A 19,148-nucleotide genomic window follows, 5' to 3' on the forward strand; every position below is an offset into this window, starting at 1 on the left:
ATTGTGATATTATTGCAATAAGCCATTGTCATTTATTTGATTTAACATGATAGTTTTGAGTTTTTTGATCTTTTGGAAAAAAAAAATTTTAAAACTAATAAAAATAAAATTGCAATATTTGTGTCTATGTTATACATATAGGAGATGACTTCTTGGTTCATCTTGTTGGGCGAGAGGGTTGAATCATTTGCCTCACAATTAGGTGACGATTCTTTGCAGTCATTATACTGAGCTTGTTCTATTAATTTGATAGTCTTGTTGTGTTGTGTAATCAACTTTTTGTGTTTTGTACTTTCTTGAACCACTACTCAGAACTGCAATAAAATTCTTTCTCTAAAGCAATCCACTTTTTACAAATTTGTTATTACTAGTGCTTGCTTTATTGATTTCTTGTGGTAAAGAAAGATGAGATTTTATTAAATGATGAGGGAATGAGTTCTGCATGTCTTGTTCTGATTTTCTTCCATCTGAATGTAATACAGGTTAGCGAAGAAGTGGAACGTGCTTTAGCAAAGCTGGGCCCTGCTAGGATTGATGGGAGGTGCGTTAGTGCCTATTGTTCAATGTCCATGTTGTTAAAACATATACTTGGGAACAACTTCCCTTTTTCCAACTGTTTGATTTTGCATCTCATGCATTGATACTCATTGATATGTGCTATTATACAGTTTTAGTTTTCTTACTGTGTGTTACTAATTCTAATAGACAATTGCTTGCTTATTGTTGTGGCGGTAATTGCATGACATAGTTTAGAAGCATGTGATCGTCAACCAGGAGAAAGGCAAGAGCTCTAGATAGCTTACAACCACTTTGCAATTCACTGAAAGTAAATTTTACTTGCTATTCTTGTAAATAGTGTCTTTGGCTGTTTTGTGCTTGTACAGCTGCTCCTTGGACCTAATGACTTTTTTTGTGTAACGCATCCATTTGGATTTAAATAAAACTTTCAGGATCTTAGATGAGTTAGTTATATGTTTTCCTAATTGGTACTCAGCAGCTGATCAAAGCAAAAAGTGAAAGCAATCTGCGAAAAGCAGCAGGTGCTGTAAGAGCCTTTAGTGGGTGTTTGTGTGTGAGCCTATTTTGTGGTTTGTGAATGTTCTTTTGGTGCTTTGGTAGAAGTCTTTGAGTGTTCACCTTGTTGTTGTGGTGAATACATTTTGGAGGATCTTGTTTTCTTATATCTATATCTCCCGTTATTGTAAAAATGGAGGATGAAAGAGAAGTGGTCATTTCCATTCTTGTGAGGCTCAATGCTACTATGGGACGTGGGCATCCAAAGTGAAACAAAAAACATGGGAAAAAGGTCTTATGGGGTTTGGTTGATTGCTCCGAAAGAGAGCCTAAACTTATACTCTCCAAAATAGAAAATGGAAAGTAAGTGGTTCTTCAAGGAGAAGAGATGTCCAAGGCCGTTTCCGAATACGAGAAAAAATGAAAGGAATGGAGGATGAGTCATTCCAAGATAATTGGATGGCTCATTAATAGTGTTGACAGAAAAAAATGTTCTAGTTTAGCAAAATTTGATTTTGCTAGTGATGCATGGAAGTATCTTAAATATATGTGTAGTCTTAAGGATATGGCTCACGTTTGCAATGTGCAAAATAAGGTGAGAACTATGACCCAAGGTGAGATGAGCATTAGAGAATGTTACAATACCCTTTCTCTTCTTTGAGATTAACTGGCTCTCTTGGAGCCAAATTGACATTGCCCCCAAGATGTAGAACTCCGTGAAAAACAAATTAGAACAGAGCATTTCTACCAATTTCTTAATGGGCTTAGACGCAAATTTGAAGGGACCAAATCATCCCTTCTTCATAGAGGAGGTGTACCTACCATAATCGAAACACTTGAAAAATTAAGTATAGAGGAAAATAGGTTAAAAAAACCCTCCTCCTCTAAAGAAGAATAATCCGTGCTTGCTATGTCAAGGCTCAAAAATCACATAAGGGCTTATAAGCCCCCTCAATTTAGAAGAAGTAATGAAAATGAAAGAAATTCCAATGGCTATAGGAGGAGCAAAAATGATAAAAGAAACGACCAAGAATACAAGAAGAGTGGCAAATTGATATGCTATCATTGCTATGAGCTGAGTCATACCAAGCCCTTTTGCCTTAAAAGAAGGAGAGAAAATAAAAAAGATGATAAGAAGGTGACTTTAGTAAGATCATCTCTTAAAAGAAATGGTGTAAATGGCTCCAAAAGCATCGACTCATTATCTTTGACACAACTCATGAAGGCACTATAACCAATGTTCAAGAATCAAACTTCGCGGCCGTATCAACATGCATTGACCCCAATAAGACTTCTCGGATTCTTGATGCCAGTGTTTTTTTTTCATATGACTCCTAATGAGTCCATACTATCCGAATGTCATACTAACCCAAATGATTCTTATGTTTAAACCACCGATGAAACTTCTTTAAAAATCAAAAGTTTTGGGACTTGACAAAAACATCAAGCTTTCTTTATATCCAATATTAGAATAATACCAAAATTAAATTTAAATCTCCTATTTGTTTACCAAATTGTGGATCATTGTTGCAAAATCTTGTTTTCACCTAATGATTGTATAATACAGGATCTCTAGTCCGGGAAGCTGATTGAGCGAGGCCATAGAAGATGAAATCTTTATGTTATGAACATTCTTGAATTTTCAAAACATACTTGTTGTTATTTTGTGGAAAATAAATATTTAAAAAATTGACACAAAAGACTAGGACATCTTAGTGTGTCAAAATTATATTTGTTTTTATTTCTTTCAAATTATAAAGAAAAGGATTTTGTTTATGAAGATTGCATCTTTGGTAAAATAAAATTGTTACCTTTTGGGTATAGTCATTTTATATCAAAGAAATCATTTAAGTTGGTACATTCGGATATATGGGGTCCGGTTTCAGTTATATCCAAAGGAGGAGTATCTTATTATGTTATTTTTATGGATGATCATAGTCGACACTCTTGGATATACTTTCTTAAACACAAATCCAAGGTATTTGATTGTTTCCAAAAAATTCATTGTTATATAAAGACTTAATTCAAAACCATTATTAAAATCTTTAAAACCGATTTCGGGAGAGAATTTGTATCAAAGGATTTCAAAAACTATCTGGACTTAAATGAGATTATTAACAAAAAATCATGTTCTTATATCCCTCAAAAAAATGGACTAGCGGAAAGGAAGCATAGACGTATTGTTGAAACTACTAGAACAAAAATGTTTTGGGCCGAAGCCGCTTTTACGATGGTTTATTTGATAAATAGAATGCTATAAAAAACTATTGAAAACATTTCTTCCATTGAAAAATTATTTGAAATATCACCTGATATTAAAAGGTTCACAGCCTTTTGTTGTAAATGCTTTGTCCTTACTAACAAAAATGACAAACTTTATGCAAAAACTATTTCTTGTGTTTTCCTAGGCTATGCCGAAAATAAAAAGGGATATAGATGTTATGAAATTAAAAGAAACAAACTATATGTCTAAAGAAATGTCACATTTTTTTAAAACGAAAATGGATTTGGAAAAAAAAATCCAAGAGCATTGGGACTATTCATTTCTTTTTGACCTTGCCAACGAGCATGTGAGTTGTCATGACATTCATGATATGCATGAGAGTGATAATGAGGACACTCATGATGCACATGGGAATGAGAATGGAGGTCTTAATAATATAAACAAACCTCATAGTGAAATTCAAATCTATACTCGATATACCGAAAACCATCCTCCATGTGCTTTAGAAAGATATTTTCAAAATCAAGATATAGATTCCTCTAGCGTTAGAAGATCCATGAGAATTTCAAAGGCTCCTAGTAGGTTTGTATTCTATGATTCCTTTGAACCCAAATATAGAGCATATCTAATGTCTATACATTCATATGTAGAATCATCGTCTTACTATGATGCTAAAAATCATCAAGAATAGATTAGGGCAATAAATAATGAATTAAAAACTTTAGAAAAAGCTTAAAAGCTTTAGAAAAGACAAAAACTTGAGAAATTCAAACATTACCTATAGGGAAGAAAACTATAGGATGTAGATGAGTCTATAAGATTAAAAGTAAAAGTAATAGAACATTAAATATATATAAAGCCATACTAGTATAGTTAAAAATATGAAATAAACTGTGATAAGACATTTTCTTCAGTGGCACGAATGACTACTATTATAAATCTTATTTCTATTTTTCAAACGGATGTAAAAAATGCCTTTTTGAATGATAATCTCAGTGAGGAAGTTTACATGGATCCCCCACTAAGATTAAGTTTAACATAGGAAAAAATTATTTAGTTACCAAAAGCATTGTGTGGCCTAAAATAAGCTCCCAAGGCTTGGTATGATCGATTTAATAGTGTGATGACACAAATTGGTTTTAAATCTTGTTATATTGACACTATATTGTTTGTTAAGTCTTCTAATCAGTGTTGTGAAAAGCGTTGAGGCGTAGCGAGGCGCTTTACCAAAATCTGAGGCGAGGCGTAAGCCTAATTTTTTTTTTTAACTTAAAAAATTTATAAAAATTATTTAAAATTATAAATAAATAAGAAATGCTTTATTGATGAAGCAACAACCAACAAAAAATAAAAAATCTCAAATAAATACAGAAACAATATGAGATTAACATGTAAAAGTAACATTAATGCAACAACTTGATCTATGTAAGTATCTAAGAAATAAAATATGAGCATTTATTCAATAAAAAATTAACATTAACAACAAAATGCATATTAAAAAATGTAAGTATCTCTCTATATGAGCATTCATCAAATGAAAATAGTTCAGCACTCGATAGTCAATGCTATATGCTCCATTGGATAACAGGTAGATAAGTAGTCTACATCCAGAAATGCTGTCTAAGAACATTCCTCTTTTAACAATATGCATAGTATGAGTAATACAAAAAAAATAATAGCTCACATTGCCCAAGTGTATTTGCTAACCTGCTCTTTACTGAATATCCAAGTGGTATGCATTGTCTCATTTTATCAGGATCCATGCCACCACCATCATCTGCACAGAAAGGAATATCAGGAAACTATTGTAAAATGGGAATATTAAACAGTTTAGTCACGCTATATTTGAAATGGTGCAAGTGAGTGGCATAAAGCCAGCCCCCTGCACATCTTTAAGCTTCGTTATTGAGTAAAAGCTACACACTACACAAAATTTGATGCATTTTCTGCTCCTACAAGTCACATCCATTATAAGTAACCAAATATATGAGATCAAAAGAATGTCTCAACAAAAATAACATAGTTGCACTTTAAAACAAACAGCCAAAAAATAAGAGTGTCTACAATCAAAGCATAACAAAGCAATGTCAACCACAACCAAGTATTCAGATTGCATCTAACGCCCATCTGCTCTTCTAGATAGACAGCAGCAGCAGCATACAAAAAAATCATCAATACAGAACTGTAAGAGGACATGCACAAAAATGACAAAAAAAATGATTCCCTAGAAACTTGATTGCATATAAGGTAACAGTCAGAAACAACTTTAATCCTTGATACCTGCCGTATGGAGAGATTGAAGAGAGAGAGGCAGACACGAAGGAAAAAGAATGAAGGGGGTTGGGGTTACCTGGGGTCTGGCAAGGGCTGCCGGCGTCGCGGCTGCTTCCGACGGGAAGGAGGAGGCCAAGAAGGGAGGGACTTATAACTGCAATGCAGAACATGACAAATAAGTGCATCAGTCAACAAGGAAAAGTAGCACTTCAAAAGAAAAGTAAAAACCCGAAAACTAACATTGGTAGGCCCATGAAATTCAATACCGAAGACTTAGCAGTATTTACCAATAAAGCTTGCAAGTCCTGGGAATAAGAACTAACAACTTTACAGAAAAAAAGGTGTTTACAGTGACTTTCAGGATCAGAAAACAAATTGTTATCCTTCATACCTGTGCTTTGCTGCAGCAGAGAAAATGAAAAGAACTAAACAGTAAAAGAAAATAAAAAATAAGGAAAAAAAAACAGTGAGGGAAACACCAACATTTCCTCTGTTTTCTCCTGCTTCAAGCTCAAGCCATCTCCAGGCACCCCAAAATTGCTTTACTCTGTTAGAAGAAAGAAACCAGACACCAAAATCCGAGCTCCCCAGGTCTGGACCGATTCATATTCAGTAGATTTGTGCACCAGAAACACTGTAAAAACTCAAGCAGATGGATCATGAATTAGAAACGCGACATTGTCAGTCGCAGCATCGACTCTGAGCAGCTTTGCAGCTGCAGGAACCACATCGATCATACTGTATAGAGCATCAAGACCAGCTTCTTCCAGTGGCACCACCTCATTAAGGTCAAAACCCAACAAGATCGGAATTCTCTTCTGTTCAGTACTGATGGTGGCCATGGACGAGCAGTGGGCAGCCTCCAACATGATGGCTGCGGCAGCCCTGTCTTCGTTCCAAACACACCGAGACGAGAAGTGGGAGACGAGTGAGGGACTGCATGCGAGAGAGAGATGAGCGAGAGACGAGAGAGAAACCGCAAAACAAAATGAGAAATTAGGGCTCCCGACCCTAATTAGGGTCGGGCCCCTGATTTAATAGCATTTATTTTTGGTCAAATGGGGGCTTTGACCCCCGTTTGACCACCAAAAAAAGGCGCATACGCCTCACATTGAGGTGCATTTCGCCCTAAGGCGTACGCCTCAAGGCGTGTGAGGCGTACGCCTCAAGGCTTTTACGCTTTATACCAGCGCCTCAAGGCACAAAGGTCCTCGCCTTGAGGCGAGGCGCGCTTTTTGCGCCTTGAGGCGCGTTTTTAATAACACTGCTTCTAACGTAGGAATGATAATATTACTTCTATACGTTGATGATATGATTATCACAGTAGGTGATAAGCAGGAAGTTTGTCATATCAAAGATGTGCTCAAAGTAAGCTTTGATATGACAGATCTTGGTTTTTTGCGATTTTTTTTGGAATAGAAGTGACTTACTGATGCAGGACTAGACCCGATTGGACCCATCGTGCCACCCGATCCACCACAAAGGGCAGATGACCGGATCCACGTGTATGACCCCATTGCAGGTACGGAGCCGCGACGCAGGGAGGTACCACTGCGCACCTACTCCTGGCGTGGTGGGGTTCGCACGTCACAGGGCCAGCAGCCGATTGAAGTTGACCCGGATCGCGGTTCGGGTCCAAGGCTGGACCCGCGACCCGGGTCCAGTAATAGCCTTTGAAAGGCCCTCTCCTAGGGTTGCATGGAGGAGATTGAAGTTTTCAGCCGTCATTCTTTATAGTTTTGCTTATTCCTTTTGTTATTTGCACTCTGTTTTCATTTCATTCCTTACTATTGGTTGTCTTTCCCCTGTTTATTGAAAACTCATTGAAAATAATAAGAAGCTTGAGCCACACCGATTCACGGTGGGCATCTGTTTTCTCTCTTTCCCCCGACGAGCACTGCATCAAAGTGGTATCAGAGCCGACGCCCACCTTCATCAGCGAGATGGCTCTTGAAGCAGGGACCGATCCGGTACAAGGCGAGGAACGTGAGGAGGCTTGCAGCGAAGATCCAATGCTGCGTGTGATGGATGTGCTGACAAAAGTCCAGGAAAATATGCTACGGATGAGCAAAGACATTGCCGGTCTGTCAAAACGACTGGATGGCTTCGATGAGCGCCTGGTGACCCTTGAATCATCCAGGACACAACCCACAATAGCAGTCGCAGATCTGGTGGATGGCGCGACGACAAGCGTGAGCCCCGATCTTTCTTCAATCTGTCCGCCGAACCAACTTCAGCACAGTCGTATCCCTTCGCTCTCGACGACATTGACGCCCACCACCAATCCGGGTATCTTCCAGCTGCATCAGGGCGTTTCGATGGGCGACCTTCCCTCTGTGGGGGTATCGAACTCAAGGTAGCTAGCCACTGTGGCTGCATCGCAGGCTAGTCCAGCCCTGCAGGGGTTCGGCGTCCCACTGGGTCCATTTGCAGGCCCGAGTCTGGGGTACCAACACCCTGCGACCATGTTGCAGGCCGATCCGAATCAACGGGACCCCAACATTACGTTGGGCTCATCGGTAGGCCCAAGCTCGTGGCAACTGGGGGCACTACAGGTCGGGACGGGACGACAGGGCCCCAGCGTTTCGCTGGGTCTTTCATCGGGCCTTGTTTTGTCGACCCGACTCGGGGAGACAGCCTGCTACCCCCCTGACCTAGCGCGCGGAGGCCTAGCGTCCGCGTACCCGCGCGCTGGATCTGGGGGGGCCCTGTTGATTGGATCAAACCCAGGAGGGTCCGGTCCAGCCTTCATGACTACAGGGCCCAGGCTCGAATTGCTGGGACCGTCCGTTGGGTCTCAGGGAGCGGGTCTGGACCCAGAAACCCTTCATTCAGCTTACCCAGTTGGGTCCAGTTCGCGGGCTGTTCCGAACCTGATCCAACTCGTTAATTTTTATCCCCATGATGGATCCACTGCCGACCCAGACCCATATCAGACCCGGACGGAGCTCCAGTTTGGATTTGAGCCGGGTCAAGACCAGACCCATCACCATATGGACCACGGATCGAGTTCAAACCGAGCCTCTTATCCCCACAACTCGACCCATGATCCAACCTATCCAACTCTGGGTCCGACGAATAGTCTAGGATTAGGCCCGATCCATATCCAATCAGGCGAATTATCTCAATCCTATCCCAATCTAACCCGATACCCAAACCCCAACCAACCCATTAACCCCCTACCTACCCAACATCCGATACCTCACCCGATCCAACAACACTATCCTAGCCCAAACCCGTATTACCCTGTTCCTACCCAGTTAGAACCTGAAGACCACCCGTCCCACACCCCTTACCCTGGACCTCCTGTCCTTCCGGTGCCCCAACGCCAGCCGCAGGTGGCTCCCGCCCACGGACAGGCCAGACCGAGGCAGAATCAACGGGGAGCAGCGCGACCTGAGCGCCAACCACCCATCAGTGGAGTTCGTCAACACCAGCATCCAGGTGAGCAGTGCCGCACCACGGGCGATGAAACAGTATGGGACGCCGCCGCCGCCTTCTGGAATGAGTATCCTGCAGGAATGGTGGAGTCTCGACAACAGAAAGTACCAGAACACTCCTCGACCTACGGAGTGAAGTTGAATCTTCCAGAGTTTGCGGGGCGATTCGACGCAGAGCAGTTCTTCGACTGGTCGTATGCTGTGCAGTTCTTCTTCGATTACCACACCGTCGCTGAACACCGTCGTGTCTCGTTAGCGTCTACTCGATTGAGAGGCCTAGCACAGACATGGTGGGTGGAAGTGCAACGATCGAGAGAGCGGCAGTGATTAGAGCGCGTACAATCATGAGAGGAGATGCAAAGATTGATGCAATCAAAATTCGTGCCGTTAGATCACGCAGAAAGAGCCTATAAGGAGTACTTGACCCTGCGGCAAGGCACCTGAACTGTGGCAGAGTATACCGCGGAGTTCCATCGTCTTTCCCTACGTGTGCAGATCGAGGAAACCGCCCGCCAGCAGGTCACAAAGTACATTTCGGGTCTTCGCCCTGCCATTTCTAATGGTTTTAGTTGTGTCACAGTTGAGACAATAGATCAGGCCAGCAGTTACGCCATGAACATCGAGGACAAGCTGAGGAGGAAGCAAGAATATAGGACCTCCCGTAGTGAACCCACTAGTCGACCTAAGCCAGGTTTCCCAACCAGGGGAGCAAGCTCCCCTATTGATTCAAAGACTAGAGCAGACTTTAGCAAACCTGATCAGTCAGGACCCACATTCAATACCCGGTCTAAAGCCAAACCTAGTGATTCTACCATCCGTTGTTTTAGGTGTCTGGAGCTAGGGCATGTCGCGTCTAGATGCCCCACTGTGGGCAAAAACACCCATCTCGTCGAAGGTATTGTGGAGTCAGCATCCGAGAGTGAGAGTGAGTCTTTGGTTGAGGATGAGGATGAGAGGGAAGTCGTAGAGTTCGACGACAACGTCGACAATCTATTATCCATCTGTCATGTCTTGACCGCACCCCGTGAGTCGACCCCTGCAGAATGGCTACAAAACAACATCTTTAGAACCCGATGCAACTGTGAGGGTCACGCATGTGATGTTATTATCGACACCGGTGCTTGTGAGAACATGGTGTCCGAGAGCGTTGTGTCTACCTTGAATCTGATGACCGAGAAACTGTCTCATCCCTACAAGATGACGTGGTTCAAGAAAGGAAATGAGGTTCCCATCACCCAACGCTGTTTAGTTCGATTCTTCATGGGGGAGCACTACCACGACGAGGTGTGGTGTGATGTAGCCCCTATGAGTGCGTGTCACATCCTGTTGGGTCGTCCTTGGCAGTTTGATCGCAAGACCATTCATGATGGCCGTAGGAACACGTACTCGTTCATATTTAAGGGTCATAAGATAATCCTTCTCCTTATCAAGGAGACGGGGTTTCCCACGGTAGATAAGCCTGAGCAAGTTCCCCGACTGGCAGGACTATCCTACCGGTCTTTCTTGAACCAATGTCAGGAGGATGGTTATTGTTATGCTGTGGTGGCTAAGCTATCAGTGAGTACGTCGTTACTGTTAAAATGTAAACTGCAATATATATATATATTATTTAATATTATTATATTTTCTTTTATTATTTTATTTTTCTATTTTTTATTTTCTTTTTTAGCCTAGTTCAATAGAAACTAGATATTTTGATCCAGTCAAGTTCCAACACCAGTCAAGTTCCTGTTGGAACTTGACTGTGCAAGTAGCTGTTGGACTGTAGTCCAACAGCTATAATAAATGCTGTTGGACTATAGTCCAACAGCTATAATAATAAATGCCTGTTGGACTATAGTCCAACAGCTATATTAAGAGACGTTGGAATCCAACGTCTCTTTTTGGAGAGCTCAAAATGAGCTCTCCTCTCTCTCCCATTTTTTTGTATATATAGGGGTGAACCCCTTCAATGTAAAGAACCATGCTTCTTAAGCATTTTGTTCATGAATAAAGTATTATTTATTTTTCAAGTGTTCTTCCCTTTATACCCTTTCAAGGGTCATGCTTGTAGTGTCTCCAATAGACACTTGTTTGTGAGTTATTTGTGCATTTGTTGAAGACCACCATTTTATTACATGGTATCAGAGCTACGAAATCCTTAGATCTTGAAGTGTTTCCGCCTCGATTTCTGTGCCACATTTAAAAAAGGTGTTTCATCACCTTGTTCTTGGCTCAAGAAGATTTGTTTGAAGAAAGACGAACTTGTGCTACAAAAAAATTTGGTTTTGTATCCTCTCTTATTCCTTTGTCTACTCTTTTTCTTTTCTTTTTATTTTTCTCTCTCTCTCCTCCTATTTATTCCTCTTACCCTTGTAAAAGATGGATGACAATGATAAGATCACCATCATTCCTATGAAGCTAAATGATACTAACTATGTAATGTGGGCTTCGATTATGAAGCACCACATTTGGGGAAAAGGTTTATGGGGTATAGTGGATGATTCCGATTTGGAACCTAAACTATCTCTTACCAAGAAAGAGGGTGATAAAGAGGTTCCTCTAACGGAAGAAGAGAAGAGTAAGGCGTTAGCCACTTATGAAAAGAAATGGAAAGAATGGAGGATAGGGCATGCAAAAATTATGTCATGGCTCATCAATAGCATTGACATTAAAAAATGCTCTAGTCTAGCTAAGTTTGAGCATGCCGATAAGGCTTGGGAATACCTCAAAAACATGTATTCCCTTAAAGATATTGCACATGTATGCAATTTACAAGATAAAGTTCGGACAATGACTCAAAAAGATAAAACTATTCGAGAATATTATAATGAGTTGTCCGAACTTTGGGAAGAGTTGGCTCTTCTTGAGCCCAAATGGCATTGTGCCAAAGACATCGAGCTTCGCCAAAAGCAACTCAATATGGAACATTTCTATCAATTTGTGAATGGTCTAAGGCCGGAGTTTGAATCCACCAAATCAGCCCTTTTACATCGTGGAAAAATTCCTTCTATTGTTGATACTATAGAAGAGCTCACTATGGAGGAAAATAGACTTAGAAAAAGTACTCCAAAAGTTGATGATGACTCCGTTTTAGCTGTATCTAGACCGGGGAATCATACTCGTACTTACAAGCCGCCTCATTTTGGAAGGCAAAACAGCGACTTTGATAAAAGAAAAGTTATTTGTCATCATTGTCATGAACCGGGGCACTATAGGCCTCAATGTCCAAAGTTAAAAAGAAGAGAAGAAAAAAGAGTTGCATCTGTTGAATCTGAGTCAAAAGATCAAGATGCACCTGTGTCTATGGCTCAACTGATGGAAATCCTTCAACCTCTTCTCAAAGGAGTATCCTCCTCAACCGAAGCCTCAACTGGAGCGGCAGTTGCATCTTTGTCCGGTCCAGGTAACTTTCCTTGGCTTTTAGATTCTGGTGCTTCTTTTCATATGACCCCAAATGTTAATAGTCTATCCGAATGTCTTAAAAATAACTCAAGTGTGTCAAAGGTTTTTACAGCCGATGGCACATCTCTCGAAGTAAAAGGAATAGGATGTTTTGAAAATCTTCAAAAATCCAAAAGATTTTTTATCCCAGAAGTTAGATATATCCCTAAACTTAATTTGAATCTCTTATCTGTCTCACAAATATCTGATTATGGATGTAATATCTCCTTCTCTTCTCATGGTTGTTGGGTACAGGATCGCCAGTCAGGGAAGCTGATTGGGGAAGGCCATAGAGAAGGAGGACTTTATTACATGGACTTTTTGGAATTACCCAAGAATGCATTTTGTTATAATATTCAGAAATTAGAATTGGATTTATGGCACAAAAGGCTTGGCCATCCTCATATGTCTAAAATTCAATATTTTCCAAGTTTGGAAAAATTTTGTAATTCTGAAAATTTTTCTTGTAAAGACTGCATTCTTGGCAAAATGAAAAGGTTACCATTTCTTAGTAGAACTTTTGTTTCCTCACGACTACTTGAGTTAATACATTCAGATGTTTGGGGCCCCGCACCAGTTATTTCCAAAGGTGGTTATACATATTATGTCATTTTTGTTGATGACTTTTCTAGACATACTTGGATTTATTTTCTTAAACATAAATCTGATGTCTTTGCTAACTTCCAAATATTTCATAAAATGGTTAAAAATAAGTTTCAAAATGATATTTCTGTTTTTCGCACTAATTCAGGGGGAGAATTTATGTCCAACGAATTCAAAGACTATCTCAATTTACATGGTATTACACATCAAAGATCATGTCCACACACTCCACAACAGAATGGCCTAGCCGAACGCAAACATCGGCACATTATGGAAACTACTAGGACATTGCTAATTGCAAATCAAGTTCCAAAAAGTTTTTGGGCTGAAGCGGTCCTAACTGCGACCTACCTCATTAATAGGATGCCATCTTCCTCATTAAAGAATACAACTCCAATAGAAAAGCTTGTTAATTTAACTCCAGATTATTCTAGATTAAGAGTCTTTGGATGCAAATGTTTTGTTTTCACCAACAGAAATGATAAACTCTCTCCTCGTGCAATCCCATGTGCCTTTTTAGGATATGCTGATAATAAAAAAGGCTACAGGTGTTTCGATTTTCAAAATGACAAATTATATGTGTCAAGAAATGTATCTTTTTTGGAAAAAGAAAGCTTCTTTGAATTTGAAAAATCCAAGGATGTCACTGAATACTCGTTTTTAATTGATCCAACTTCAAAATCCAATGAATGTGATGTTGGATGTGACCTTGACAATGATCAAAGTCCTATTGTTGTTGAAAATGATGATAATGAAGAGCAAATCCATAGGGATGTTAGTCTACAATATTCAAGACGTAGAGAGCAAAATCTTCCATGTGCATTACAAAAATACTCTGAAGTCTCACCTAGAAGAACGTCTAGAATCTCTAAACCTCCAGAAAAATTTGTGTCTTATGAATCTTTTTCACCCACGTATAGGGCCGCCATTACATTAATACAATCATATGTTGAACCATCATCCTATTCTCAAGCAAAAAATCATATAGAATGGATAGAAGCCATGAAAATAGAATTGGATGCACTAGAAAAGGCCAATACTTGGACGATACAAGATATTCCTCCGGGTAAGAAACCTATAGGTTGTAGGTAGGTATACAAAGTCAAAACCAAAAGTGATGGGACCCTGGAAAGATATAAGGCCCGTTTAGTAGCAAAAGGATATGCCCAAGAGTATGGCATCGATTATGAAGAAACATTTGCTCCTGTGGCCCGTATGACCACTGTTAGAACTTTAATAGCCTTGGCCTCCATTAGAACATGGCCTATCTTTCAATTAGATGTCAAAAATGCTTTCCTGAATGGGAATCTCGTTGAAGAAGTATACATGGAAGCCCCACCTGGTATTAGTATCCCTAAGGGTAAAGCTCTTCGTCTAGAAAAATCTCTTTATGGTCTTAAACAGGCTCCAAAAGCCTGGTATGACCGATTTAGTCATGTTATACTTGATATTGGTTTTCAACCTTGTTTAACTGACACTGCTTTGTTTGTTAAGAAATCTGATGCAGGCATCATTATTCTTCTTCTCTATGTGGACGAAATGATCATCACCGGAGGCGACAAACAGGGAGTTGCAAATATCAAATCTCTTCTTAAAACTCACTTTGAAATGACTGACTTATGTTTATTAAGATATTTTTTAGGCATTGAAGTTGCTTATTCCCCTCGGGGGTATTTGATATCTCAATCTAAATTTGCTCTTGATATCGTTTCCAGGTCTGGAATTACAGATGATAAGAAAGTAGACACTCCAGAAGTTGTCAATGTTAAAATGAAAATTGATGATGGAGAACTTTTTGATGATCCTACTCCTTATAGACAACTTGTTGGAGCTCTTTCTTATCTTTCCATTACTAGGCCAGATATAACTCATGCGGTTCATACAGTCAGTCAGTTTCAGCATGCTCCCACCTCCGTGCACATGGGAGCGATTTTGCGTATTATTAGATACTTAAAATCCTCTCTTTCACGAGGACTCTTCTTGTCTGCTTCATCTTCATTAAATTTAATTGCATATACTAATGCTGACTGGGGAAGTGATCCCAATAATAGACACTCAACTACTGGTTTTTGTGTGTTCCTAGGTGAAACCTTAATTTCGTGGAGGTGCAAGAAGCAGCAGAAAGTCTCTCTTTCCTCCACCGAAGCTGAATACAGAGCCATGGCAACCACCACTATGGAGGTTGTTTGGCTCAGACGATTGCTAGCGGATATGGGAGCTAAAGCAACGCAAGCTTCAAAGATGTGTTGTGACAACAAAAGTGCGATCTACATTGCAAGCAACCGGACATTCCATGAGCGCATTAAACACATTGAGATGGACTGTCACTATGTCAGAGAGGAATACTTACATGGAACCATTGATCTGCCATATGTTACATCAGAATATCAATTAGCAGACTTCTTCACCAAGCCTCTCGCTGCTCCCAGATTTCACTTCCTCTTAGACAAACTTTCGCTCATTGTACCGTAAGTTTGAAGGGGAGTGTTAAAATGTAAACTGCAATATATATATATATATATATTATTTAATATTATTATATTTTCTTTTATTATTTTATTTTTCTATTTTTTATTTTCTTTTTTAGCATCTAGTTCAATAGAAACTAGATATTTTGATCCAGTCAAGTTCCTGTTGGAACTTGACTGTGCAAGTAGCTGTTGGACTGTAGTCCAACAGCTATAATAAATGCTGTTGGACTATAGTCCAACAGCTATAATAATAAATGCCTGTTGAACTGTAGTCCAACAGCTATATTAAGAGACGTTGGAATCCAACGTCTCTTTTTGGAGAGCTCAAAATGAGCTCTCCTCTCTCTCCCATTTTTTTGTATCTATAGGGGTGAACCCCTTCAATGTAAAGAACCATTCTTCTTAAGCATTTTGTTCATGAATAAAGTATTATTTATTTTCAAGTGTTCTTCCCTTTATACCCTTTCAAGGGTCATGCTTGTAGTGTCTCCAATAGACACTTGTTTGTGAGTTATTTGTGCATTTGTTGAAGACCACCATTTTATTACAGTTACCAGTTCTTACGGACATCCGCCCCCTTATTGAAGAGTTTAGCGACATTATGCCAGATGACCTCCCAGATGGTCTTCCTTTCATGCGTGTCGTGCAACATGCTATTGATTTTGTGCCAGGGTCGAGTCTCCCCAATCTCCCCGCGTATCGTATGAACCCCTCCGAGCATGCCGAGTTGCTGAGGCAAATCTAGGAGTTACTACAAAAGGGCTTTATTCGTAAAAGTGTGAGCCCTTGCGTGGTACCCACCCTGCTCACCCTTAAGAAAGATGGATCCATGCACATGTGTGTAGATAGTCGAGCCATAAACCGCATCACTGTCAAATACCGTTTTTCCATCCCTCGTTTGGATGATATGTTTGATATGTTGGCTGGTGCTTCTATTTTCTCTAAAATCGATTTAAAAAGTGGGTATCACCAGATTCGTATCTGAGAGGGGGATGAGTGGAAGACGACATTCAAGACACGTGATGGGTTGTATGAGTGGTTAGTCATGCCATTTGGGCTATCCAATGCCCCGAGTACTTTCATGAATATGATGACCCAAGTGCTACGCCCTTGTATAGGGAAGTTTGTCGTGGTATATTTTGATGATATTTTGATTTATAGTTCATCTTTATCTGACCATTTGAGTCACCTGCGTCAGGTCTTAGAAATTTTAAGAAGAGAAAAATTGTTTGTCAATGCGAAAAAGTGTGAGTTCGTGACGTCCAGTGTCGTATTCCTAGGCTTTATTGTGTCATCTGATGGAGTTAAGGCAGACCCCGCGAAAGTTCGTGCGATTGTCGATTGGCCTATCCCAAAGACTATTGGAGAGATCCGTAGTTTTTACGGATTAACCACTTTTTACCAACGTTTCGTGAGAAACTTCAGCACCCTCATGGCCCCCATCACGAAGTGCCTCAAGGGTACTAGTTTTCAGTGGACGCCTGCTGCGGGAAAAGCCTTTACGATCATCAAAGAGAAAATGACCAGTGCTCCTGTCTTAGCCCTCTCTGATTTTAGTGCAGTCTTTGAGGTTGAGTGCGATGCCTCCAAGGTGGGAATTGGCGCAGTCTTGAGTCAGAATCGTAGACTTGTTGCCTTTAGTGAGAAGCTGACTCAAGCCAGGTGCCAGTATTCCACTTACGATGTTGAGTTTTATGCCGTGGTACACGCCCTTCGTTATTGGAGACATTATCTCATTTATAAGGAATTTGTCTTGTACACGGACCATGAGGCATTGAAGTATCTGAATAGTCAAAGGAAGTTGAGTGCTCGTCATGCCAAGTGGGTCAGTTTTTTGCAAGAGTACACCTTCTCGATTCGCCATCAATCTGGTACCCTGAACAAGGTGGCTGACGCTCTTAGTAGGAAGAACAACCTCCTGATGACTATGTCAGTGCAGGTCATTGGGTTCGAATAGTGCAAGGAATTATACCCCACAGACTCTGATTTTCAACAAGTCTGGGAGGGGTGAATCTCTTCAGATCGCACCATCGACCCCCGTTTTAGTATTCATAATGGTTACCTCTTCCGTGAGAACAAATTATGTGTGCCTGATTTCTTCCTTAGGCTTCAGTTGATTTCTGAATTACATGAAGGAGGGTTAGCAGGGCATTTCAGACATGATAAGACGTTCGCTCTGTTAGATGAACGATACTTTTGGCCCAAAATGCGCAAAGATGCTGTCAAGTTCATTCAAGGGTGTCATGTGTGTCAAGTGTCCAAGGGTCATCGTCAGAATAGTGGTCTGTATACTCCGTTACCCATTCCTGAACGGCCGTGGGAGCACGTATCCATGGATTTTATCGTGGGCCTCCCCAGAACGCCACGTCGTTTTGATTCAATTTTAGTCGTTGTTGACCGGTTCTCCAAAATGGCTATTTTTGTCCCGTGTAAGCGAACCACCGATGCCTCTTTAGTAGTGTCCTATTATTTCAAGGACGTTGCTCGCTTCCATGGTCTACCCCACACGATCACTTCTGATCGTGACACGCGTTTTATGAGCCATTTTTGGAAATCGTTATGGGCCTTATTGAAGACCAAGCTTCAGTTCAGTAGTTCGTACCACCCCCAGACCGATGGCCAAACCGAAGTTGTGAACCACACCTTAGGAAACTTGTTACGGAGCCTAGTAGGGGGCAATGTCAAAACTTGGGACCTCGTATTGCCTCAAGCCGAGTTCGCATATAACAATTCCATTAACCGTTCTACAGGTAAATCTCCGTTCCAAGTGGTGTATGGTCGGTCACCCACCCATATCGTTGACCTAGCCCCTGTGTCAGATCTTCCAGCTCCAGATGCTTTTGATGCCGTCGAATATATGTGTGACATTCACAGACAGGTCCGTGCCAAACTCGTCGAAAGCTACGAGGCTTACAAAGCTTTCGTGATGTCCAGTTTCAGGTCGGTCAACTCGTCTGGGTTTACTTGCGTCCCGAGCGTTTTCCCGTAGGCACTTATAGCAAATTGAGTCCTAAGAAGTATGGTCCTTTTAAGATCCTTCGACGATTGGGTTTGAATGCCTACCTCCTTGAGCTGCCCGATGATTGACATATTTCTCCTATTTTCAACGTGATTGATCTATATGCTTATTGTGGAAACAACAAGTCGTCAGAGCCGACTTCTTCCCAACCAGGGGAGAATGATGCAGGGCAGGACCCGATTGGACCCATTGTGCCACCCGATCCACCACAAAGGGCAGATGACCGGATCCACGTGTATGACCCCATTGCAGGTACAGAGCCGCGACGCAGGGAGGTACCACTGTGCACCTACTCCAGGCGTGGTGGGGTTCGCACGTCACAGAGCCAGTAGCCGATTGAAGTTGACCCGGATCGCGGTTCGGGTCCAAGGCTGGACCCGCGACTCGGGTCCAGTAATAGCCTTTAAAAGGCCCTCTCCTAGGGTTGCGTGGAGGAGATTGAAGTTTTCAGCCATCATTCTTTATAGTTTTGCTTATTCCTTTTGTTATTTGCACTGTGTTTTCATTTCATTTCTTACTATTGGTTGTTTTTCCCCTGATTATTGAAAACTCATTGAAAATAATAAGAAGCTTGAGCCACACCGATTCACGGTGGGCATCTGTTTTCTCTCTTCCCCCCGACGAGCACTGCATCACTTACTCATCTTGTTGTTACTTGTTATCGCAAACTAAGTATGCTG

General features: G+C 41.0%; 1 protein-coding gene across 2 annotated transcripts in view; it reads left to right on the plus strand.

Moving 5' to 3' along the window:
• LOC149842259 (calmodulin-binding protein 60 D-like) overlaps positions 1-19,148 on the plus strand; it is a 36,240-nt gene that overhangs the window by 4,044 nt on the left and 13,048 nt on the right. For both annotated transcript variants that reach the window (XM_089999031.1, XM_089999032.1), the window contains exon 3: positions 483-541. In XM_089999031.1, the coding sequence (XP_089855157.1) occupies positions 483-541 (59 nt within the window). The remainder of the gene's footprint in view (positions 1-482; positions 542-19,148) is intronic.

Source organism: Nuphar pumila, chromosome 3, assembly GCF_984573655.1.
Source record: "Nuphar pumila chromosome 3, dmNupPumi1.hap1.1, whole genome shotgun sequence".
Classification (NCBI taxonomy): domain Eukaryota; kingdom Viridiplantae; phylum Streptophyta; class Magnoliopsida; order Nymphaeales; family Nymphaeaceae; genus Nuphar; species Nuphar pumila.